The following is a 24,974-nucleotide window of genomic DNA, read 5'->3' as shown; positions in this document are numbered from 1 at the left end:
ATGAATAAAAAATTTCTTTAAATAAGTGATAATATTATAACAACCTTCAATATGTATCACTCCTCCATTCTCCTTAAATATTCCATTGATATTCTTATATCTGTCATCCTTCAAGAAAATATATTCAATAAATATATTCAATCATTTTTCTCATCCACTTTCATCTTCTAAAAGTCCTTGCCACAAGCACAAGAAAATAAAATTCAAAAAAAGAATGAAATCTACAGCAATTTCGAATCAATTGAATGAAAAAAAAGTACCAAGAGATACAAATATGTGTGGAGACTCCAAATAAAAATATGGAAAAAAAATATTAATAGAACACTTACTTTCTTCTCCACACTAAACTTCCGGTTGTCCTCCTCGAATCTCTTTTGCAGAATTTGTCATTCTTCTGCAAAATCATGAAATTTCTTTTCCTTGATTAACTTTGCTTAATTCTATAAATATTTTTGAAAAATGGAGAGGAAAAATAATAATTGAGTGAATTTATAGATGCACAACTAAGAAAATTTAAAAAGATGTAGAATCATACCTAAAAATAGGAGTCAATATAAAAAGGAAATCGAGGGCGAATTATATTTATAATTAGGATAAATCTATATCTATATCTATATATATATAATAAAAAAGCTAAAACGAGGTGTGTGTGCACTTTCTGACATTCATATTTATCTTTTTTGTGGTTTTTTTGGGCTTTTTACACCATTTTTCTGATAAGAAATTAGATATATTCATGGAATATAAACCTATTTCAATGCAAGCATAAATTAGTTATTGCAATTAAATGCTGAATGTTCATTGTAAAAAACACTACCTGCTCACATTCGTAACCGTTGATGGGACACATTCAAGTGAGCATTGCCATTTATCTTTTTACCTAAGTATTATTTTGCAGTTTCCCTCTCTATTCATTCTTCATTTATGTTTTCTGTAATTATGCTAGACTCTCAAAAGTTGTGTTGTTTTGCACTGATAAGAAACTGCCCACTATCAGTTGGGGAAAAGTTGGCGGTATTAACTCTCCATTAATCTGAAAACTGAAAGATAATTAAGAATTTGAAAATTAACTTCATCACGTAATTAATAGAGTAATGGAATTGAAAGGGGTACACCACCATATATATCCTTGCACTTATGCTCCACAGCTCCAGCTTAGGAAATTTGAATGGGTACACCACAATATACATAAACTTAGTTCACCAGGTTAGTTCTACGTATAGTACTTTTCACTTTTCATAGATCACGTCATATTTGCTATTTTATTTGTTACTTGCAGAAGAAAATGTATGCAAATTCTGAGAACTTTCATATGCTGGGATGTTCGAAGAGGTTGAAATTGATCTTTTGACGAAGGCGGCCTTTTAGCGACTTAATTTGTGGCATGATACATTTTCATGTTCTAACAAACTGCTCTTATTTTTAATATTTACATTTATCCGTTACATAGATGTCACAACAATATACTAAAATCGTGATGTTTCTTTTCAAGTTTAGTTAGGGAACTGCGATGCCTGGAGGAAGTTGAAAGTTGTGTTATCACTTATTATCAGGGGCGGAGCTAGAAGTTCGAATATGAGCCTTCGAGAAGCTTTTGCTCAAACAATGTATTAGCATTTCAAAATTCAGATATATAAGTATTAGATTTAGAACCCAGTTATTAACATTTAAAATCATTGTTCGAAAATTCAGAAACCATAAAGTTGAAATCCTTTCTTTGCCTTCTCACTTAATTTTGTTTCATCTATATATATATATATATATATATATATATATATATATATATATATATATATATATATATATATATATATATATATAATAATTGTGGTCTATAAAAAGGATGATCTAGCATATTTCTTTTACTAAGGATTTATCTTTTTTGGCTTTTTTCCTCCCTTTCTACTTTCTCAATTTTTGGTATTGTGAGATTTTTTTCAATTTTATTTTTGTGTTATGTTAAAAGGGAAATTTGCACGATTGCCTTTCTTCGAGGGTGGTCTTTAATTTTCTCTCAACCAATTTTGCTTTCGCCAAATTCACTTTCATCGCTAAATTTTTTTTTTTTAAATTCGCAAGGTAGAATTTGGATTTGTTTTTGCCTTCGAGCATAACAAAAAAAAAAAAAAAAAACTTCTTTTTTTTTCGGTGAAATTTTGCAAAAATGAAACCTAAATTTTTGCACCAATAAGCCTAATTTTGCTACGAAACTCTGCCTTGCGATTTTCGTTTTTTTACTGAGCCGGGTTCGAATCCCAAACCCCATGATATTAGGCGAAGGGCAAAAATTATATACTAGCAATTTGAGGGGCAAAAATTAAAGACTAGTCCCTTTGAAGGGCAACCCGCGCAAAAAAATGATGTTAAAAATCTCAAAAGTTGCTTCATTAATCCTCTTAATCACACCTCAATTCCTTCCTTTTCTTTCTAATAATCCTATCTATATATATTATAAAGCTTTAGAAAATGTCTCATATGGCCTCCATTCCTATTTATCTTTTTTCTCATTTGTTTGAATTTTTCTCTTATTTGATGGTAAAAGAAAATTAATACACATTTCTATCATTTATTGTTTAACATTAAAATTTCATATTAACGTTAAAGTTTCATACCCACGTTCCATACCTTGATGACTGATGAGTTTCTCATTTACTTCTTTTTCTATACAAACGCTTATGTAACGTTGAATTCCATTACTAAGACTATTGATAATGTAAATTTAATTGCAACCAACTTTAACCTATAAATATTCCTCATGTAGAACTTTGATTTCAATCACACGTACATTCTCTCCCACTTCAAAATCAGCTTTGTTTCCAGCTTTATGCATATGAGATTTTTGTCTCACATTTTTTTTTTTTTTTGGGTCTGCACCTTCAAAGATTAGCAAGAATTGATAGGGAACGAATCACGTGTAAAGAATTCACTATTATTTTCCGGAAGCCTACATTCGCACCCTGTTGCGTCAACTTTAATTGATGAATATAAGGATGAAATAAAAGGTCTGCCATGGATGCTAGAGATGAGTTTGATAGAGTAGCGGATGTGAGTGTATTTAAAATTTCATGGGACACTTTTTTTATTTTCCTATTCTCCTCCTTAATGTTATACTATATGTAATGAATGAGGTGGATGGTTATGGAAGTATTTAGATGATTAAAAAAAAAAAAAAGAGAAAGAATTACAGTGATTTTGCATAAATTTTGTAGTAAAATAAAATTTTATTGATCTTGCGCGAAAATAAATTAAGAGGTGATGAGTGATTTTGAGGAAAGAGAGGAAAAATAAGAATGATTTTGAGGAAAGAGAGGAAAAATAAGAAAGAAAAGAGGATAAAGTTTACAAAATTTCCCCATCTTAATTCCATCATCCACGTCCATTTGTGATCAACGTGCTTGTGTATTCTTCAAACAGTACTGTTAGCTTTCATTAGATTATTCTATGCCAATTTTTTTTTATTGCATCCTTACTCTTAATGTTTGCATCATATTGGTTATGTGCTTTTTCAATATTTTTGTTTTTCTAATACCTTACTTTGTATGATTTCATGTCTTCTAAATGCCTATCATGTACAGTTTTAACATCTTTTGGGATGAAATGTTTCATGTAATTGTTTCTCATATAAAGATTTGCCCTTTCTTTTTGATCTTGTGTTGTACGTTATTACTGTTTTTCTTTTCAAGTTCAGCAACGTCAATAAAACTCTGTTCATTCACCCTAACGATTGTTAATCAACTAAGAAATTATTTTGTTGTTTTAAATTACGATTGTAATCAATAACAACAAATTCACTCCTACAATGTTATTTCAACTGTTATTGATTAAGTTTACCTTGCTTCAAATATGACTTGAAAGTTAAAACTAACTACTACAATATAAATAGAGATTATATAAATTATACTTAACTAAATAGCTTGTGTTGTAGTACTACATCTACAGCCTACAAGTACAAAAATAATAAAGGTCTACAATGCTTTGAGTTATGTATAAATCATCAAGAAATTAAGAGTTCAAATACGTGATAGAGAGAGTACTCAAATTTAGAAGGAAGCTTCGTCAAGGTGTAGGTGATATAGTCATTGTTATTGTTAGAGAATATAAAAGAGATAAAATCACAACAATTATACTCCCAAAAGAAGATCTAAGATTATTTTGATGTAAAAAAACACCACTAAAAATAAAAATTAAAAGATATATAATTATATATAACTATTAAACAATTATTCCTCAACCGTATTTACTAAGATCGTATGAACTCACATTTTTAACTCTAATTTTGATGAAATTATTTATATTTGTAATTTAATCAAATATAATTTTTATCTCTTCTATCTCGAATAAATTTACAAAAAGGTCATTTTATAAACTTAATAATAATTAAAACTTGAAATTTAATCTATTATAATTTGAAACTAAAAAGGATTTTTTTTTTTTTTTGATATTCAAATATTAGAGAAGGTTTATTTTGAATATCTATTACTACGATTTTTAACACCGTGCGAAGTGCAAATAAATTCACTAGTTAGGATAAATAAAGAGAAGGAAACTCCATATTGATCAGTAATGCAAAAGGTAATGGCAATGCACCCAAGCAGGCTAAGCAACTCTTTTATATTGAAAATAAAGAGCAATTGAAACGGATCATTATACATAGAAGTAATGAGGTACTAATGAAATTGAATGGAGAAAGGAAAGTGTTATAGGAAGAGGGGTGGGTTAACGATCATACCATCTGTTGAAGAAAACCAATCGTATACAACAATAACTAATTAACCCAATGAATTAATATGGCAGAATTAATGAAACTCATTAAATAGGATAGATTATAGTTATTTCTTTAATTAAAAAAAATGAAGGAAAAATATAAAAAAGGTCAGAAAAAGGAGATAAAAGATAAATAGGAATGATGACCATAGAGAGGTGCCACATCACCTTGTCTATGCCTAGCTTTATATTATATATAGATTTAAATGCGGACGAACACCTAAAGTGCTCTAAAGACTTGTTTGTTTTTTTTGTTAAGATAAGATGACATTAGGATTAGATTATTAAGATATTATTTTTATAATTTAAATACCAGACAATTAAGATTATTTATTTTTCAACGTTATGTGTATATATTTATTTTTCAACGTTATGTGTATAATTTAGCTTTATTTAGTAATTAACTAATCTTAAAAATTCAAATAAAACAATAATCAAATATTATATTAATAAAATGTTAATTTTAATGGTGCTGTTAAGAAAATTATTTGATAAAACACACTCCAAAAGCTAGCGGTAATGACAACTGACAACCGTGTGATGGTGGTTAGTGATGATAATTGAGTGCAGGTGGCTTGGTAGTCGTGTTTGGTGGAGGAGGCTGACGGTGGGGATTGTAAGGTAGTGGTTAATGGTAATAGCTAACAATCGAGATGGTTAACGGTGACAGTGGTGGTTGTGCAATGAAAGCTATTCCCTGAGCATCAAATTAAAGCCTTCATTCTTAGCACATTAAATCGTAAGCAGATGAGGCCATTATTAATTTGTCTGAAACTTGATTAATATTTTCTCTAAGATTATAATCACAAAATTAGCCCCACGTAGGAGAGGAACATTAAGAGGAAAGGCAACCAGAGTGAAAATAAAAATGCACTATTTGTTACTCTCTCTATTCCCTAATAAGTTACTCTTTTAGCTCATTCACACCCTTTAAGAAATTGCTTACTCCTAGAACATTATGAGTATTTTTACTAACTTACCCCTAATTAATGCTTAAAAAAAGAAAAGTTATTTAATGATTCTTGATTATAAATAAAGGTAAATTTGGAAGAATAGAATTAATTTCTTCTTGAAATCTTAAAATGCCACTTATTTTGAAACAAAATAATAAGCCTAAAAGGTCACTACTTGGCGGGAGTATATTACATGGAGAGTTGACAGCCAAGTAAGTGAACAAGTGTATGCAACAGTAGATGACAACATAGGAAGAAAACAATAATTACAATCCAGGAAGCAGTCTATAAAAACCGGAGGAAGATAAAAAAGGTGAAAACAAAGCCACTACTAATTAAGGACTAGCTGATATCTCAACAGCCAGCCAATTTTTAGATTTTCTTCTTTGGATTCTTCTTCAAATCATCCTCGCCCTTCTGGATGAAACAGCATAACTTCTACTTCTGGGATAAACATCTGTATTCACTAAAATCACAGGGCTTGCCATGACATCGTCACCAAAATCACAGGGCTCGTCTTCATCAATTCTTCCAATGGCAACAGAACGAGTCCGAGGCACAACGGATTTTTGCCTCAGGGGCTCCAATTCCACCTTGTTTACAAGATTTCTTGTTGAAGCAATTCGCGTTAGCTCCCTGAGATCTTCATCACCACTAGAAACAGACGAATTGACGCTGAAACTTCTGGGCAGAGAGGAGATATATGTAACGGCAGGACATGAGCCAATGGCACTGCCATACCCAATTCTGCCAGAACAATCCGTCAGGCTCCTAACATAGCAGTCCCTGGCTTTAATTAGAACTCTCATTGGTGCTTTTATGCACTTCTTAAATCCGCTTTCTTTCTTTTCCTTTGTGCTCATTTTCACCTTCAACAACTAATAGTAATTGAGCTCAAGCTAATGAACAAGGCTATATATAATCAGGGGAAAAATAGACAAAATCTAAAAGTCAACTTCTGGTGGATAAGAAGATTTCAAGAAGAATGGCAAAAAGGAAGTGGAAATAGGCTAGTGGGGAGCAACTAATTAAAGATTACATTACATGGATGCTGAAGAGTGGAAGTTAAAGCAACCAAGTTTTAATATTGAAGAGACTAATGTTGGTGGAGTGTTTATAATTTTTTATTGGGCATAAAAAAAGGGCTCCAAAAGGATTGGGCTGACACAGGGTATCTCCTCCAAGTCCCAAATGCTGTGAAACCATTCAAAATAAAATGTCCATGTACGAGATGATGACCAAAGACATCACTAATATTGTCAAAAAAGAAAGGAGACTCGGAATAGAGTCATCGGGTTCGAGCCTTGGAAAAGAAGTAACCTCATATAGGGAACGCCCTGCTCTTCATGGCCCTATGAAACAAGAATCTAAATTAGTCAAGCAAGTTAATTTCAAATACCGAATAGTTATTTAAATTGAGAAAGAAAGAAGGAGACTTATACTATGGCTGAAGGCGTGGACAATGTCCATACACATACAGCTAACTGTTCAACATATAATTATAAAAGAAACATGCCGTAATCGAGATGACAATGATAATCTATACTATTCTCAAGTGATATTTTTATTGGATTTAAATACTGAAAAATTATATACCGGTGTTGAATTATTCTTGTTTTACTAATATACTAGTAAGTATTAATTTTCACGAAGAAATGGACATAATTGGAAGTCTTGTCAATTGTATATGAAGAATAAGCACAAAACACATTTCCATTCATCAAATTTCAGTAGTCAAAGTGAGAAAATTACACGTCATTTTTCTCTCCTCTCTCTCTTGCTCTAACCAAAAGAAAAACAGATACTAATTGTCATTTCTTGAGTCAGTCACCTTTGAAAATTTACCGCAGATACTGTTATTTCTCTCATCTTGCTCATCCTCAAAGCGATTAAAACTAATAGGACAAATTTCTGTAAGTTTGAGGACGGACAAATGAGATGTCTCATTAGATTCAGACTATATACTATAGTTTAGACATTTTTGTTTTCTCATATTGGTCCTTTTCAAAGCGATTCATAGGTTTAGTACTACAAACAGAAAGCCCAAAAAAGATTAAGAGTGACGTCTACTGTTTGAGTCCTTAAATCAAAATTAAATTAAAAATGTTGCGTCTGGTTCATTGCTAGGGAAGATCTATGAAATTGACATATGGTTAAAGCATAAACCTGACCATTCCGTATTTATTTTCATCAAGCATTATTGATAATCAATATGGCGCAGACAGATAAATATATAATAGGGGTATCAGATGGCATGATTATGGGAAAAACTAATTAATAATACCTGCACTGTCAAACAACTACTAATTATCAAGGCCCAGACACGGTTGCAAGACTTCAAGGTTTAATCTAGTATGGGGAAAGATCAGAGTCATCGATAATTACGTTAGTAATTAGTTGGTTAATCAACCATGCCCCAATTTCAATTAAATTGGGATCGACTATAAAAATTATCAGAAACTTAGTGTAACCAATTTACTGAAAGGAAATACCTTGCTGATTATTTTGGCCCAATTTTGTTGAAAGGTTCTTTTGATGAATAGATCCCACAAGCTTGTTATCTAAAAGATGTCCCATAAGGTTTTCTAATTTCCTGCAAGCTTGATAAACTCCAAAGTATATTCATTTGAGATGTGGGGACTGGGTATGAACTAGTGAGATCAATTGAATTATAGCAGACAACACATAATAAGCTTAAAATACTAAATTTTTTCAATTACTTGTGGGCTGGACCCAAAAAAAAAAAAAGAAGGTGCTATCAGCCTTATCGACTTGCCAAAACCATCCATTCATTGAATTAGAATTTTCTTTCCCAATCCCTAGGTACATCAGTTCATGGGATGCTTCCCAGCAAAGTGAACAATAAACTTATCAACATCCGCTATCTACTTAAATAGATAGATGATATGTGTTTGAAAATATATTGCTATCACTTAATCACTATTAATTGATGTACATTTTCACTTCATTAAATCACTTAATCATGATAACTTAAATAAGATTGGATAAAACTTAAATACTAGTAAATATTTACTTGTGCAATTATCTACATACTATGGCGTTTTCTTCCAAAATTTTAGAAGCATGTAGAAATTTACCCACAATGTTCATACAAAAATAATAAATTCATGATATGTGATTGAATATACAAAATTATCACTTAATCATGATTAATTAGTATATATATTTACTTTATTATATTATATCACTTAATATTTAGTAACTCAACAATTAATTTGATATAAACACCCAATATGAATAAGTATTTACCATTTATTTTTGGTTAGTTGCGAGTGACTAAGCACATATAAGGCGGCCACCACAAAACAACGACGTAGTGTTGTCTGGCTTATCTGTATGTGCTTGTCTATTCCAAAGTCTACAACTGTCTTAACCAAACTAGTCTTCGCCGGCAAACTGAGATCGTGATCTTACAATGTCATGGTTTGCTCGATCCATTGCCAACTCTCTCAAACTCGACGATGACGATGAAAACGACATCGTTCCAAGCGCCAATCACAATCACTCCACAGAGAATCAACAAACAGATGATGATCCGTCACGTGGCGTCAAGGAAGACTTCTCAGAGCTGACAAAAACCCTAACCCGTCAATTTTGGGGAGTTGCCTCATTTCTGGCCCCACCGCCCCAACCCGAACCCGACAAGCCTTTAATGGATCCCAATTCAGGACCCGGTCGAGATTCGGATGACGAGGAATCCGACCCGGATGGGATTGCGGGTTTTCGGAGCGATATTGCTGAAATTGGGGGCAGATTCAAAAGTGGGATATCTAATTTTTCGAAGAATATTCCAGTGTCGGAAATTACCAAAATGGCCTCGAATTTACTACAACTGGGACCGGAGGAAGGTGCAGTTGGTGTTACGGAGGAAGTAGTGGCTTTTGTGAGGGACATTGCTATGCATCCTGAGACTTGGTTGGATTTCCCTTTGCTCGATGAAGACGACGATGAAGGTGTGTTTTTCTTCTTCTTTTTCTATTGACATAATGGTCAATAACACACCTGAAGTATCACTCAATCAGGTGTTTTCGTTTCTACTGAACTATCACCAATTATTTATCAAAACACACCCTCTAAATTAATGAGTAAGCTGCGATGTGGATGAAATTTTATGGGCAAATTAAGCTGTCACGCGCCTTTTGGCGATTGTATTCAAACACTTGGTATAGTCAACTTAAGGTGTATTTTGATCAATAGTTGGTGATAGTTCAGGTAGGAAACTCGCAAAAAAGTGATACTTCAGGTGTGTTTTTGACCATTATCTCTTTTCTGTTTTCATCTAATTTTGAGCCTGCACTGTGTCTTTTCATTGCGTTTTTTTTTTTCTTATTCATATCAGTATTCACTACTGTGTGCAAAACTGTTTATCTTATTAGAATGCTCTACAACAATCGTTTGAGTGTTACTCAAGGGAGACATCACAGATTAAATATGATAGTTTGGACTGCTTAGGCGCAATTACAACATTTCTCGGCGATGGCAGGACTTTCCTCTCTTAGCCGAAGATTATATGAAACTAATGTTGGAAAAATTAGTGTTATCTTAAAAAGGAATGTCCATCATTGGTTTGTAATCTTTTTCTAATATTATTTGTTACAAACTAATAATTATTTAGTAAATTATTTTATCTTACGTTAACGGAGTCAAACTAGCCGTTGGAGTAACACCTGTATATGCAAGGTACTACTTTGGAGACTTTAATATGGAATTCTTCAAAATTATTTTTTCTTTTTCCTATGATCTCTTCTTGTACTATGAGTTTTCTTTCATGAGTTTCTGTTGTTTCTGTTCCTAGTTATATCTTGATGAGCTTGTTGAATCCTGGGGATAAGCCTAATAATATTATTCACTGTGTGGGCGAAATATGCTTAAGGAGAGTGTCATTCACACGTATTAAGCTAAATTCTATTCTCCATAAAGAACTATTTTCGGAACAACTAAACTGTCGGATAACAAGCATATTTAAAGGTTAAATCTACTCTTATGAGATTTGTAGCTTGCAAAAGATCACCCAGCAATTCAAACTGGCCTTAAACTGAAACACTTTAATTACTAGGTAGCAGCTTCAAAGATAGAAAATATGGAAGCTTTATTTATGTTCCAATTTGATTAACGCAGGATTGCATTTACTGGGTTTCTACCACTGCTGCTCTGATCTGTTTCTGATATATATGTTGGTTTTGCAAAATCAAGCATAGCATAAGAGATTGCTAATTGCTGTGGTACGGTTAATTTGGTATTTCAAATTTGTATATAGGGGTCAGAGAGGTTGAAGTTCCATCTTGTTTAGTAGTAAAATATTGTCTATATCACTACTCCTAGTGTAGTTATTGTGTAATGTATGATCTGCGTGACAAAAATTAATAACAGAATATCTAAGCATTTAGCTCTATCTATTACAGTAGATTTTGATTTGTCTGATGCACAACAAGAGCATGCATTAGCTGTCGAGCGTCTTGCTCCAAGACTGGCCGCTTTGAGGATTGAGCTCTGCCCAGGTTACATGAGTGAGGCTCGCTTTTGGGAAATTTACTTTGTTCTTCTGCACCCTAGACTGGATAAACAAGATGCGGAACTTTTATCCACACCCCAGGTAAGGCAGTGCATGGAATGCTAGTAATGGTTCCATTTCTCATTTACGATCTATTTAGCACTTGAGATGATGCCTTTTTCTTTCTTTTATCAAGAAAATGAATGCTTTATCTGCAATGGTAGTAAAAGACATTCCATGCATAACTTACTGTTTTAGACTTGTTGCTTTATGACACCAATTGGCACTATCTACTATGGTTCCTAATGAGTAGAATGTAGTGTAATGGATTTGGTGTTGGACCTGGAGAAAGGCTGATTAGGGTTTAATGAATGGAAGGTCACTAGTTAAATCTTTCTTTTTCGAGGGTCAATAGTTAAATCTTTCATTCTTTTTTTCTTCTCTTTGATAAGGTCGGCAGTTCACTCATTCCATCCCATTTAAGATCATCTTTTGTATGGGCTGGTTATGAGTAAATAAGTATTGAAGGTTATATAGTAGAAGTGGGACTAAGATGTGCGTAACTCTTACTGTAAAGTAGCTCTTGTGTTACTATGATTGTCAGTCTTAAAGAGCACAGGGAAAAGTATCCTTGTGAGTAAATGGGTACAGTTAGGACTCACATGTTCCTTGGTGGTCAAAGGGTGATCTCAAGATTGAGATGCTCGGCCCTCAGTGGCGGAGGCAGGATTTTCAGCAGGGGGGTTCAAAATATGAAAGTAAACATGCGAAAACTAAAGGATGATAAAGGGGGCGGGACGACAAAAGCAAAATTAACCTTAACCCTCTAAATTTTAACAATTGCCCTTTTTAATATTTCTTCCTACTTTTGCCTTGTTCCATCGAGTCTTCTTAAAAAAAAATTGCGCTTTTTTTCTCTCACTTTGCTGTTTTCTACTTTATTTTAAATTGATTTTTTTCTTTCGAATTAGTACCTCTTCGATCATATATTATCTTTGAAAATCGTCAAGGTTCTTGAGTAGGAAAAAAATAGTTTGATTTATGAAATGAGAGAGAAAGAGGAAAAAAATAATAAGTATCTAAATGTAATCCCTAATTTTCGGGAAAAGGTGGAGAATATATGAATAAAAATGATAATATTTACCATTTTTTTTGTTTAAATATGCTACAATTGTTATAAAATTTGCTAGTATTAAAATAATCAAAAAATTATAATGTCAACATAAACATTTGTTTATAAGAGACCTACAATGTAAAATAAGCAACTATATACTTGGGAAGTTGGGCCTTACTTGGACTAATGCTGGAATATGGTATCTGGGCCTTACTTGGACTAATGCTGCAAAAGGCTATCTGGGCTTATGCATGAAAAATATTGTTATGAGCCAGAGTTGAACTCGCGACCTTCGTGACCATGACGAAACCTGAAACCCCTTGACCACTGCGCTAAGCATCTTAGTTGTGTCAAGGGGTTCAATATGGAATCTATTTACGTAAAGATCAAATTTCACTTTACATATACAATGGAAATTTCCGGCGAAGGGGGTTCTTCCTCCACCCTGGCTCCGCCCCTCTTGGCACTGATGGTTGGTGGCTGACTCTGTACCCCACATTTACTGCCGCCGTTAACGCCGCCGCCATGAAATCTACCGTCTCTTTTTTGCTGCTGTCCGGGTCCTAAAGATATGACTCCAGCCCTTGTCAAAGCCTCCAAATAGTACTTACCACGCGCCATCGACAACGGAACCTCCGTTAACCGCCGGAAAGCGGAGAAACTGATGATTCTGATTTGGCAACGGAAACAACACCTCTGCCGGGTCTGGAAGACGACGCGATATCGTTGGTCTGATTGGGGAGGATATGATTGGAATTATTAGTACCACTAACATTCTCATTATTAAGCTTTGTGAGAAAATCCTTAGCATTTTTGTGGTTATCCTTAGTTGTCGGCGGAAAATTAGTTACGGTGGAAAAGCATTAGCATTTTCAAGGTTATCCACTGGGCCGTAACAAATTTTCTGCCGCTAACCGAGGATAACCTCAAAAATGCTAAGATTTTCTTGCAAAGCTTAATCCTAAGAACGTTAGTGATAATAATAATTCCAATCATATCCTCCCCAATCAGACCGGCGTTACCGGGTCATCTTCCAGACCGGGCGGAGGTGCGGTTTCTGTTGCCAAATCAGAATCATCAGTTTCTCTGTTTTCCGGCGGTTAACGGAGATTTTGTGAGTCTTGCCTGATGGCGTGTGATAAGTACTATTTGGAGGCTTTGACGAGAGCTGGAGTGATATCTCGGGACCCGAATAGCAGCCAAAAAGAGACTGTAGATTTCATTGGCGCGGTGGGTGTGAGGTACAGAGTCAGCCATCAACCACCAGTGCCGAGCGTCTCAATCTTGAGCTCACCCTTTCACCGCAAAGGAGCATGTGAGTCCACACTGCATCCATTCTCTCACAAGGATGCTTTTCCCTCTGCCCGGTTTTTTTTTTTTTTTTTAATGAGGTAAGTTTTTTTTTTTTTTTTTTTCCTTGTGCTCTTTAAGACTGACTCAACAATCCATTAGGAGTATTATAAATAGCAACACAAGAGCTACTTTACAGAAAGAGTTTCACACATCTTAGTACCACTTCTACTATGTAACCTTCAATACTTATTTATTCCATAATCCATAATCAGACCAGCGTTAATGAACTATTTATAGATGGAGGACGGTTGCGCAAGCGTGATGCGGCCACGACGCAGGGGTGACACCTGTCACACATGCAAACCGACGACCCATGCATCTGTGGCACATCTAAGACATGTAATCTAACACCTTTTATACATGCGCAACAAACCATCATCATGCATGTGTGCCAAGTGTCCAACGTGCGTGGCGTGTGTCACGCTGACCAGTCATGTTGACACGCGTTACGTTTCTCAGCCACTTTATCATACATGGACACCTCCGATCATAAAATAGCCACTTAATTCTCCATTTTCCATCATAGTGAGAAGTTACTTAATTGCCTTAAAAATTACCTCATAAGTTTTGACCAATATTCTTTAATTAGCCCTTTTATTTACTAAACCCTACTTAATCTCGCGGGACCTATATATCTTACATATATATACCAGTGTCCTAAAAAATATTGAAACTTTCGTCCAAAAAGAAAAAGCTTTATATTTGTAGTTTGCTTCAGAAATTCGTGCTACAAAATTCTCACCCCAAATGGGTTATTTTTTTAATTGTTTTAAATAGTTTAAATAAGGAAGATTATAGTAAATAGAAGTTATATAGGCTCAGATCTATTTCGTATCTCCCATTAAAGTAAATGATAAAAGAGTGTTGATTGAGTATGAAAGGGGAAGGAGTTTATATAAGGTAATTTTTTTAATTGATTTTGAAGTTCTAAATATTGGGACTTTCTACCTAGTTCAATAAGCAAAGATTTAATAATCAAAATTTGAGTTGATTTTTTAAAGCTCTAATATTAGGAAACATACTTTAACTACAATTTTGTCCAATGTGAAATCTATTTTAAAGGGTAAAAAAGGCGATCGGCATTTCGCTAAGGGCCTTCTTGCTATTTAACACACACACACAGAGACATATATATACACACGCTCGTCACTTTTTTTTCGCTTCTTGCTTTCCAAAATACTTTGACAAGAGTTGGAGTGATACTATCTCGCGACCTGGCCAGCAGCCAAAAAGAGACTGGATTTCATTGCCGGCGGCAGTGGGTGTGGGGTCAAGAGTCACCCACCAACTACCAGTACCGAGCGTCTCGATCTTGAGCTCACCCTTGCACCGCCAGCGCCAGGGACCATGTGAAACCACCGAGAAAAATTAATCTGTGATTGAGAGAACTACATATCATAGTTAATTATGGGGTCTAGAGAATTGGCCCGGCCTCTTTTGATCCTAGGGGAACAACTCTTGTACAGAGTTGATTTTTTTTTTTTTTTGGGTGTGTGGAAGTAGTTCTCTTAATACAATATGGGTCAGAAAAACTTTTTCCTGAGTGGGACTTTTAAGCTTATTAATCGTTGAACCAATGCCAGTATTGCTGGAGCGCGTCATATGTACCTTCTTTTACTGTCCCAATTGCATCTTCATTTGGACAACCCATTAGAGATTATTCTTTTTCCCAATTCTGATGCGTTACTATTATTGGGCCTTCACTACTATGCATGTTTATTGTATTGATGCCATTTCGATGCTTGGGTCTTCAGGAGAGTTAGTCGAAACATCTTCCTACCTGTCTTTTCACCACAAATCTTTCCTTCCTTTTGTTTTGCTGCTTATGTTGCTGCGTGGAAATTCGTCTGCTCCTCTATCCTGTCCTCTCTTTGGCAACTGAAAGCTTCAAGGTTGTGCTTCTTATTGCATTACTTTTGGTTCACAATTTTTCTGGTCAGCATCCTATGATTTGCTTTGGGCTTCTTGTTAATCCCCTGCGTCCCCAATGTGTACCGCTTATTATTCAGTAGTTGCGCGTGTGGATGAATAGGGAGGAAAAATATAATCTATCTGTGTACAGTCTATATAATGAGTTCAAATCCAATGCTGAAACTTAATACTGAAACAGAGTGATTGCTTTTAGTTAGCATATGAACAGAGTGCGCCCTTATTAAAAAGTGGTCTACATCTTACTAACCCTTGATTCCTCATATTGAGAATAGTTGTTGTTAATCTTTGGTGCTGAAAATGCTAATCCTATGTGCAGGTAGTTAAAGCCAGGGCCTCATTGGCGCAGGAGTTACATAAGCGAACCAAGCCAGTAGAAGAAGATTGCTCAAAGGAGGAGACTTTTGAATCAACTGACAGGGAAGGCTCTCAACATGAGGAGATGCTTGCTGTCCCGTCCGCTGCTCTCTCTGCAGATGTAGGTCAAGACATGTCTAGTGTGGAAGTTGCCACTTCACCTACTGTTGCCGGCTCTGGTACCGACGTACACCCTGTCATTAGTGAAAATCAAACAGTTGATAAACTTGTGGTTGAAGAAGGACCTATTACCCAAAGCAAAGATGAAATATTGCATTCTGGATCAGTGACTAAGTTAGAGGAGAGTGATGAAGAGGATGGTGATGATTGGTTAAAGGAAGAAGGCACAGAAATTACAGGTACCAATAAAACCAGCATGTCCTTCGAGGATGATGAGGATGTGTCCTTCAGTGATCTTGAAGAGGATGATTCAGATGTGCCTGTAAAATCAAAGAAAGTAGTTTACAGTTCTGATAAGGACTCGCAAGATTGGGTCCAGTTGAGGAAAAGCTCCGCTGACTTGTCTAGAGATACCAGTTCCGTCAACCAGATTGGTTCTGTAAACAAAAATGTGCAGAATCCTGATAGCAAAGAATCAAATGATTGGCTGGATATTGATGACATTGAGGTGGCATGAGCTTATGATGTAAGATTTCTATGAAGTTATCGTTCCGCTTATTTATTGGTGTGAATAGCTATTCCCTATCCTCCAGTCTGCTCTAAGAATTCCTAAACTGTATGTTTGTACATAGAATCCATAATGAATATTTGCTCCTATTACTATACTAATGCAGTTTCAATTACCTCCTTGTTAGGAGATGTATCCAAGGCTTGCAATGTAGCGTTCTTGATATTAAAAGCTGATGATCTGATGATGTCTTCGTACTTGTGTCACAATATGAGCATAACTCAGAGAAGATGTAATTCCAAATATAATCGTCAAAGCTTAATCAATGTAAATTGTGACCCGTAAAATCATTAAAAAATAGTTTCACGAGTCTGATCTTCTTCACTTGTTTAGTTAAGGTGTCACCTCCAGCTTAGTGAGACTTGACCTTTCAGCATCATCTAAGCTAGAGCCAGTTAACAAGTCCACTTATTAGAGTTGTCCGAACGCTTAAGATAGAGAGTCAATGAAGTTTATAGGATGTCGCTTTCTCTTTTACAGATACTGTTGAAAATTTGGATGGTTAGCAAAAGTTCGCAGACACGATTTTAGAAGAGGGGGAGAAAGTATATAGTTGATAGATACACCACTATTTGAACTTCCAATGATTTTACGCTGCAAAGATATGTACATTATACCATGCATCTACTGTTATTTACAAGTTCTGCTAATTATTTACAAACGGATTCTGCTATTTATTTACAATCAAGATGGCCTAAACACACTAGGGTCCTCAGATCACCACTTGGAATCTTAGGATTTTATAGGTCTGAAGTTGCTGGAAAGCCACTCAAGCTGAGACCAAAACATGCTTCCTAATGAGAAACCAGGCTTGTCTTGCTTGCCACTGCTGCTGCTAGTGCTTATGCTAGGGCTTGTATTTGACAACGTAGTTTGTTGAGAAGATGGCCTCCCTGAGGATTTATTTGCCACCTGGACAGTGCCTCCAATTTCTCGTCTTACTGTCTCCAAGGTTTCTGCATTCACAGCTTGCCCTGATGCATCTTTTACATAGAATGTGCCAACTGCTTTCTCGCCCTGTACCCCAACCTCAGCCCTGCTTATGGATAATCCGTTCTCCCGAAACACTCTCGTGATGTCTGATAACAATCCTAGCCTGTTTTGAATACTAACATCCAGCCTCAATCCCTGTACAGATCATATGGTCACTTCAGATTGTGAGTGCATTTTGTTATAGGGAAGTCAATGATGATAATAACAGTTAAGGGTGTGCTAATTTAATCGTTTTCGAAACGTACATGGGATACTCTCCTCTCAGTGGCAGCCATCAGATTTTGGGTCATCCTACGTCTCTCACTCTCTGAATCCATAGTCCATCCATTCTTGTGTCTCACATAGTATTCCTGTGATTTTCATGCATATGTACGTAGAGAGTTAAAAACAAAGTTTTACTGTTTTTGGTACTGTCTGGACCTGAACCAATAAGAATTTGCAGGAGCAGTTACATAAAAGAGACAAAAGTAACAGATTACCTGAATGGCAATGGATTCAAAAGAGGTGATGGAGGCGTGGAATACGACATACTGCAAGTCTGTCAGGGTGCATATAGTGTCAAATAGCAATTTGGGTCTGTCTACACTCTTTACAGTAACAATGGAGTAGCCCTTCTCCTTGCAATTTTCTATCTTCACTTCTGTGCTATCACGTCCCTTCTTCTGCCTCTGTACTACATCGTCTTCATAACCACAGGAACAACATTGTTCATAGTCTCTGTCAGCTGCCATCAACTGATGGAGCCGCCTTTCAGTATGGGTCTGGCTAGCTGCAGGGGCAGCCAACCTCACACTCCGTCGCTCCCCTTCATAATGGTGAGCCTCAACAACATTCTCCAGTTGGGCCTGTATTTGGGCCACTCGATAGGAGTCCAGCATTGGCCCATGCTTCAGTTCATCTTCCATGTAAACGATACATGCTGCTCGATTGTTATGTGTCCATGCCACGGCACCAGAGACGTGGCATCCCAACTCAGCCAGCACAGCAGATATCTCAGACATTAGTCCTGGTCTATCTGTCCCCGTCATCTCCATAGCCGTGTGCTCCATTGAGACATGCCTGGGCCTCACGTTTCTACCAACACATGCTTGGACTTCCCTGGACCCTCTTCTACTTGCGCAAATTGCCTGTCAGAAACTAAGCTTTTTAGTTAGTGTTAAATTTGGATAATGAAAAACAACATATACTACTATATTTCTGGACAACAGCAGGCAACACACTTTCTTTTATCATTTTCAAAAATGAATTTGAGGAAATTAGCTGCTTTGTAGGCCTTATCCTAAAACCAACTAAGTGGTTTTCTTGGAATACTATAATTCAAGTGAACAAAGCGTAGACTAACCTGTTCGATGTAGTGGATGAGGCTTTCGTCAGTGATTTTGTTTCCAAGTTGGTCAGTCACGTGGAAAACTGGTAAAGATGCAAGAAAAAACAAATCATATAATTGTTTATGACTCAGTTATAGATCAGAAAGTTGTTACTTGCATTTTATATTGGATTATAATATTCAGACCAGCTGTAGATACATTCTTGATTTGCTCTGGGAAAGAAGCTTAAGCAATTGGTGAGATGAGAAAAGCATAGAGAAAAGGAGAACGTATTACCATCCATTAACCAGCCACCGTCAGAACATATGTATGATCTTAAAATCAGCAAGTCCAGATCCGTCAAAACTTGGACCATCTCCAGCAATATACCGTGTTTGTTTGCACTATCAACCTGTGGTCCAAAAATAACAACCACGTCTTAATCACAGACAAATTGGGATCAATTATATGAATGCGCGCTCCATGTTGCTCAATTTAAACTCATATTGGTCCAATATCAAGCATAAGAAGTTGCAGAGGTAAATCTGAGCAGAACCAAACTGTTTCTCAATCAGGGAGGTCATTTATCTGTTCAGCTTTTTGGTTACACCAGAACTAGATGAGATTCTTTCATCCTATCTTGGAATCTCGTACCAAAAAAAGTTTTTGAGTCTTTTATCAACTATTGTAGCATTTCCTATAAGTTCATAAACATCATAAAATATTCCTAATCCTCAACGATAGTGGACCCAATAAGAAAGTTTTCTTATATAATTAGCATTTAAATTACCAATGAGGCAAATCATTAGCTCTTCCTCTGGTTCTCCTTGTGAGAAGGAACCAATGGGATTAATCTAGAGGGTGGTCAGTACTTCCTATTATTCCTGTGACAATGAATACTCAATAGTGAATGAGAATTTAGTATAAAAATACATCTGAAAAATTGTTCAACTATAATATCCGCACATGGGATTAATCTTAAAGCACTAACACAAAGAAGAACATATAAAATTAGCTCCTAACTAAATTAATTAACTATTAAAATGATGCTAATGCAGGTTTATAGGCTAATCCTCTTGTACGGTGGTGGTATATATCTTCTTTAGTGTTCTGGAATCTATGATGGAATCCATTAGCTGGTAGGTACTCACACTCATGCCAAAACAACGCAAACCATTATCTTATATATCGATTAGCACCATCGTCCTTTTGAATAACCAATGAAAGATATATAATATATTCCAATTAAAATGGAAACAGATAGAATAAACAGCAGATTCCTCTTCTTTAATCGTCACTTACCTTCACAATAGTGCAGTCTCGGCAGGTATCATTATCAATGCACACCCTGAAAACCCAAAACACGAGAAACAAATTAATTAATGAAGTAAATAAGCATCTCTTCTATACAATAATTAAAGCATGATAAAACATGTATGTACCCAGTGTTTCAACCACTAAACATATATAGTGACAAAATTGAGGCGAGATGTGTATTAATTAACTATTGTCGTGTATATAAAGACACGCGTTTTGCATTCATTAACACGTGTTCTGCATTCAGTAACACGTCTTCTGCATTCAGTAATACGTGTTTGCATTCATTGAGCTGGTGTAAACACTGATTAAAGCTTTGTAACTGTTGTTATCATATTGATACTGATACATGTTAGTATTGAAAATGAATTGAAAGAGTACCTGGGAGGGTGAATTCTTTCAATGAGTGATTCGAACTCAGTATCACCATAGGGTTTGTAAGCAGTAATCTCCATATTTCCCTGATCCTCAAAGGCTTATTTGATGTTTAACTTCGCTAGAAGCTTTTATTCAATTCTGTGATATGCAAATAGATAAATGTACAACATGTGAGAAAACCAACATTTATATATACGACTTGCAGCCGCCGGTATTTGAATCAAGAAGTTGGAGAAAAAACAATAAAAAAGGAACAAATGGTATTATTTTAATTTCTTGGTTGCCACGTTAACAGAAAGATAAGAGTAGAAAATTGAGATAAGCTTTCTAAGTTTCCAAGAAAAACACTTCCAAATTAATGACAAGTAGTTCACAAGAAGTCGTAATCACCCTTTAATCACATAACGAAATTCTAAGAGGATATTCATAACTCAAAAAGAGGAAACTATTAATCTTTTTCCCATTACTTTCTTGATACAGAATAAGAAAAAAAAGATTGGAAATTTAAAGAACGTAGCACCGAACAGCTGTGGTTTGAATGCAAACGAAGGTTTTGACCAGAATTGGTCCTACAAAAATTGATCAAAATCTTTTTTCATTAAAAAACAGGGTATGATGGATACAGAAAATTATTACCTGAAGAAAGCTGAAAGTTTGTAAATGTAAATTTCAGATTTGGTTTGTATTCTAATTGCCTGGGGATTTGATAAAAGAAACACACAGAGAGAAATATATATACATAAAGGAGAGTAGGAGAAAGAGTCAATATAGAGATCAAAACCTGGAGGTATATATATATATAGAGAGAGAGAGAGATTGGTATGTTGTGTTATTATGTGGCTCTCCTAACTATGTAAGGGGAGATCCGCACTTACTGTTTCTTTTTCTTTTTCTCCATCCACAAGAAACCCCTTTTAATTTACTCCTTTTTCTCGTTTTCTTTACCCTTTTTTCTTTTTCTCTAACTTTTCTGTTTTATTTATTGGAAGTATTTATTTAATTCTTTTTGGCAGTGCAGCTTGAAGGGAGTGTACTAGCAAGTCACGACTCACAAGATGGTTAATCATTGTGTTTTGAGGTAGTAAGCTCATTTTTTGCACTTAACTGGAGTCCAAATATTAATTATTTATATATCGGAGCATTAGTTAAGTGTATTTTTCACCCGATGAGCTTATATAGATCTGAATTATTCGGATCTTGAACAGAATTTTAATATTTTAAGAAGTTATTCAAATATTTTTATAAAAACGATCTTCACCATTATTCTTTATATAGCTATCATTTATCATTATATAATTTACATAATCACAACAACAGTAAAATTATCGCCACTAATACAACCAACCATCATTGTTATTATCGTCACAAATGACTTCTGTCATTATTATTATCTTCACCGTCAACTATCATTACCATCACCAACCAACCACCGTCTCGAAGAAAATCACTCGAACAATATAATCACAATTGACGTGATCTCCAGCCATTATCATTGTTCTCTGTCATTACAAATGACTATTATCGTGACATGATTGTCAACCGCTATCATTATTTGCTGTCATTACAAATCACTATAATTGTGACCGCTAGCTATTACCATTATATTATCTCGAATATAATTTCTTTTTTTGGAAACACTAGAACGAAAGAAGTATATGAGAAAAAGAAAAACAATTTAGAAGCTGGCGAGACATATTAGGCGTTGGGTTGGCGGTGAACCCTTCACATTAGGTGTGCCACGTGTCGGGTCAAATATGACGTGGCAGACTTACACATCCACTGCGGCGGCTCGGGTCGTAGGTGTCAATTCGTAGTAGCCAAGCATAACTTGTGGCCGTGAAAAAAATTCGCAAATGCACGTGCTCTTTACCCTTTAGAGTTATGGGCCTGCATTTCCATGTGACCCTTTTTATTCGGCTCTTATTAATAGGTTAAGTTAATTGAACATAACGAGTTTTGTTGCATCACGTCACGTACTAATTAAGTTGTCAAACTTTTTTAGTATTCCTATGCAATGATTACGTTGATTAAAGAATATGTGGAAGCCGTCATTCACATTAGTCTAGTCTGCATATCAAATCAGCTGATAAATAAAACCTTGCTGTAAGTGGCAAAATTGAGTTGCTAATCAATGCTCTCGTTTTAGAAGCTTGTAGTTATGTTGTAGCTATAGTAAGAAAAGGGTTCAGCTAAGTTTGAAATGAATCAACAAAAGAAAAATATTAATTCTGCACTCCGAGCGTTTTATGACAACCAATTTTACAAATTTATTTTTGATAAACTTGCTCGACATATATAGCTTTAGTCAGTAGATTCACTTTACAGGCAGCACAAATGTTTCTAAGTGGAAAATATTACAATTTTCACATTAATCTTAATGCATTACAAACCAACTCAACGCGTTCTATTTCTAAAACTTCTTTCCCCTAATTACGGTGTTCACATCAATCTGAAATAGATGGAAGCTACGTGTAATAACGAAAATACTAGCTTACAGAAGTTCGGTTCGAGACTTGTGATCTAAATCTCCAATCAAAACGCGATACGTCTTATGTATATCACGTATATGGAGACTGATTACTTGACTGATATCTATTTTTTGTATCGAACCCGCATTAGCTTACTGTTTTTCATCCATAAATTCCATGCATTGTGAAGGAGTGATTATATGACAGAATCTTTCAACTTTAAGAAAACTCATTTGATTTATTCAATAGTACCAACACTTCTTCTACCATATGATTATTATTGGGCTTATTTACCCGGACTTTGAAGGATATTGACAAACCTAAACCAATTCCTTTTAGTTGTGAATTGGATTCATAGGAACGCTTACTCACATGCTTTTTGGGCCTAGTGATCGATATCCATTGGAATAATTATTGGGACAATTATGTATATATACATATTAAGGAGAAATATTTACAAAACCTGACGATAGTTTTAAATGTACAAAACATAACATTACAAACCCTATTCAAAACATGCTTTTAAAAATAAAATAAAAATATTTTTTTATTTTTTATTTTTTTAAATATTTTTTTCGCTCAAAAATTTATGTATGAAAGTTGTATGAATTGTGTATATCTCGCTCAAGATTTAGTGTATGAAAACGGTATGAAAAATGTATGAAATGTGTATATCTCGTTCAAGGCTTAAAAAATTCGCTCGAAATTGTGTGTATGAAAACAGTATGAAATTTGTATCTCGCTCGAAGTCTTAAAATTTAAAATACATTTTCGTGTATAAAGTTCATGTTAGATTTCTATAAAATTAATACAACTACAACAACATTGTATACAACTTTGATACAACATTCAAGACTTAAAATAATCGCTCAAATTTTTGTGTATGAAATGTGTATATCTTGCTCAAGGCTTAAAAAGTTCGCTCAAACTTTATGTATGAAAACATATGAAATGTGTATATCTCGATCCAGGCTTAAACATTACGCTCAAAATTTTTATGCATGAGAATGGTATGAAATGTGTATATCTCACTCAAGACTTAGAATTTCAATAACATTTTTCATATATAAAGTTCACATTAGGTTTCTAGAAAATTAATACAACTACAATAACGTTGTAACAACTTTCATACAATATTCAAGGCTTAAAGTTTTGCTCACAATTTTGTGTATGAAAATTATATTAAAAATTTTGCTCACACATACACATTTCATACATTTTTCATACAAATTTCATACACAAATATTTGAGGTAATTTTTTAAGCCTTTGAGCAAAAAAATAAATTAATTTTTTTAAAAAAAATATATATAAAAATTATTTTAAAAAAAATATTAAAATGTTTTTTTTTAAAATAATATATTTTCTAGGAAAAAAATATATGAAAATCCGTCATGTTTTGTAATATATCATTATGTTTTGTAAATAAGGAAAACTATCGTCACGTTTCGTTAATATTTCTCCTAAACATGTATATATACGTAGTTTTCCCATTATTATTTGGCATAGCTACCTTTAAGAGATAATTATTGATAGTAACTACCTTTTAATTTATTTATATTTAGTAGTTACAGTGATTTTGTAAATTACCATTCGTAGGTATACCAAATACATTAAATTTATGGCTTGTATTTCTCCCTCACCTCCCTCTCTTTCCCCTCCAAAATTAGAAAAACCCTAAAGCTGCAAATTTTGGCAACTGAAGCCTCCATATTCCGGCAGCTAACTTCCTAGCAGAAATCAAACTTCTAACTTGCCGACCAGATTTCCAACCAACCTCCACCGTGGACTTATCCTTCAAGGAACAAACACGGTCATTTACATCTTCATTATACTTCCAACA

The 24,974-nt window shown here is 34.7% G+C and overlaps 3 protein-coding genes across 5 annotated transcripts; 1 reads left to right on the top strand and 2 right to left on the bottom strand.

The window, feature by feature from the left end:
* Window positions 1–5,876: 5,876 nt before the first annotated feature.
* LOC132046763 (uncharacterized) lies at window positions 5,877–7,375 on the bottom strand. Its single transcript, XM_059437506.1, has one exon. The coding sequence runs from the start codon at window positions 6,578–6,580 to the stop codon at window positions 6,116–6,118; it is 465 nt and encodes a 154-aa protein (XP_059293489.1). The 5' UTR covers window positions 6,581–7,375; the 3' UTR covers window positions 5,877–6,115.
* Window positions 7,376–9,034: 1,659 nt separating this feature from the next.
* Window positions 9,035–16,805, top strand: LOC132046762 (uncharacterized). Of its 2 annotated transcripts, none has more exons than XM_059437505.1 (3): window positions 9,035–9,691; window positions 11,144–11,331; window positions 15,945–16,805. In XM_059437505.1, the coding sequence occupies exons 1-3, from the start codon at window positions 9,154–9,156 to the stop codon at window positions 16,617–16,619; spliced, it is 1,401 nt and encodes a 466-aa protein (XP_059293488.1). In that variant the 5' UTR covers window positions 9,035–9,153; the 3' UTR covers window positions 16,620–16,805. The 2 variants fall into 2 exon arrangements, with proteins under 2 accessions (XP_059293488.1, XP_059293487.1); XM_059437504.1 differs by having other exon boundaries at window positions 9,037–9,691; window positions 11,141–11,331.
* A 413-nt stretch (window positions 16,806–17,218) lies between these two features.
* LOC132046761 (ACT domain-containing protein ACR1) lies at window positions 17,219–21,445 on the bottom strand. 2 transcript variants are annotated; one of them, XM_059437501.1, is made up of 8 exons: window positions 21,302–21,445; window positions 20,669–20,803; window positions 20,273–20,318; window positions 19,268–19,382; window positions 19,006–19,073; window positions 18,143–18,790; window positions 17,909–18,013; window positions 17,219–17,798 (listed from the first exon to the last, which is right to left on the bottom strand). In XM_059437501.1, the coding sequence occupies exons 2-8, from the start codon at window positions 20,740–20,742 to the stop codon at window positions 17,403–17,405; spliced, it is 1,452 nt and encodes a 483-aa protein (XP_059293484.1). In that variant the 5' UTR covers window positions 20,743–20,803; window positions 21,302–21,445; the 3' UTR covers window positions 17,219–17,402. The 2 variants fall into 2 exon arrangements, with proteins under 2 accessions (XP_059293484.1, XP_059293485.1); XM_059437502.1 differs by lacking the exon at window positions 21,302–21,445 and having other exon boundaries at window positions 20,669–21,284.
* Between the last annotated feature and the right edge of the window lie 3,529 nt (window positions 21,446–24,974).

Source organism: Lycium ferocissimum, chromosome 2 (genome assembly GCF_029784015.1).
Source record: "Lycium ferocissimum isolate CSIRO_LF1 chromosome 2, AGI_CSIRO_Lferr_CH_V1, whole genome shotgun sequence".
NCBI lineage: Eukaryota > Viridiplantae > Streptophyta > Magnoliopsida > Solanales > Solanaceae > Lycium > Lycium ferocissimum.
The sequence above is the reverse complement of the archived record's forward strand: the minus strand, read 5'-3'. Positions and strand labels throughout refer to the sequence as shown.

Coding starts and splice junctions, on each gene's coding strand:
- LOC132046761 (XM_059437501.1), bottom strand. CDS start 20,742: ATGGAGATTACTGCTTACAAACCCTATGGTGATACTGAGTTCGAATCA. Junction 20,319..20,668: donor GAAAGAATTCACCCTCCCAG/GTACTCTTTCAA, acceptor TTGGGTTTTCAG/GGTGTGCATTGATAATGATA. Junction 19,074..19,267: donor CGGTGGCTGGTTAATGGATG/GTAATACGTTCT, acceptor CATCTTTACCAG/TTTTCCACGTGACTGACCAA.
- LOC132046763 (XM_059437506.1), bottom strand. CDS start 6,580: ATGAGCACAAAGGAAAAGAAAGAAAGCGGATTTAAGAAGTGCATAAAA.
- LOC132046762 (XM_059437504.1), top strand. CDS start 9,154: ATGTCATGGTTTGCTCGATCCATTGCCAACTCTCTCAAACTCGACGAT. Junction 9,692..11,140: donor CGATGAAGACGACGATGAAG/GTGTGTTTTTCT, acceptor TATCTATTACAG/TAGATTTTGATTTGTCTGAT. Junction 11,332..15,944: donor AACTTTTATCCACACCCCAG/GTAAGGCAGTGC, acceptor TCCTATGTGCAG/GTAGTTAAAGCCAGGGCCTC.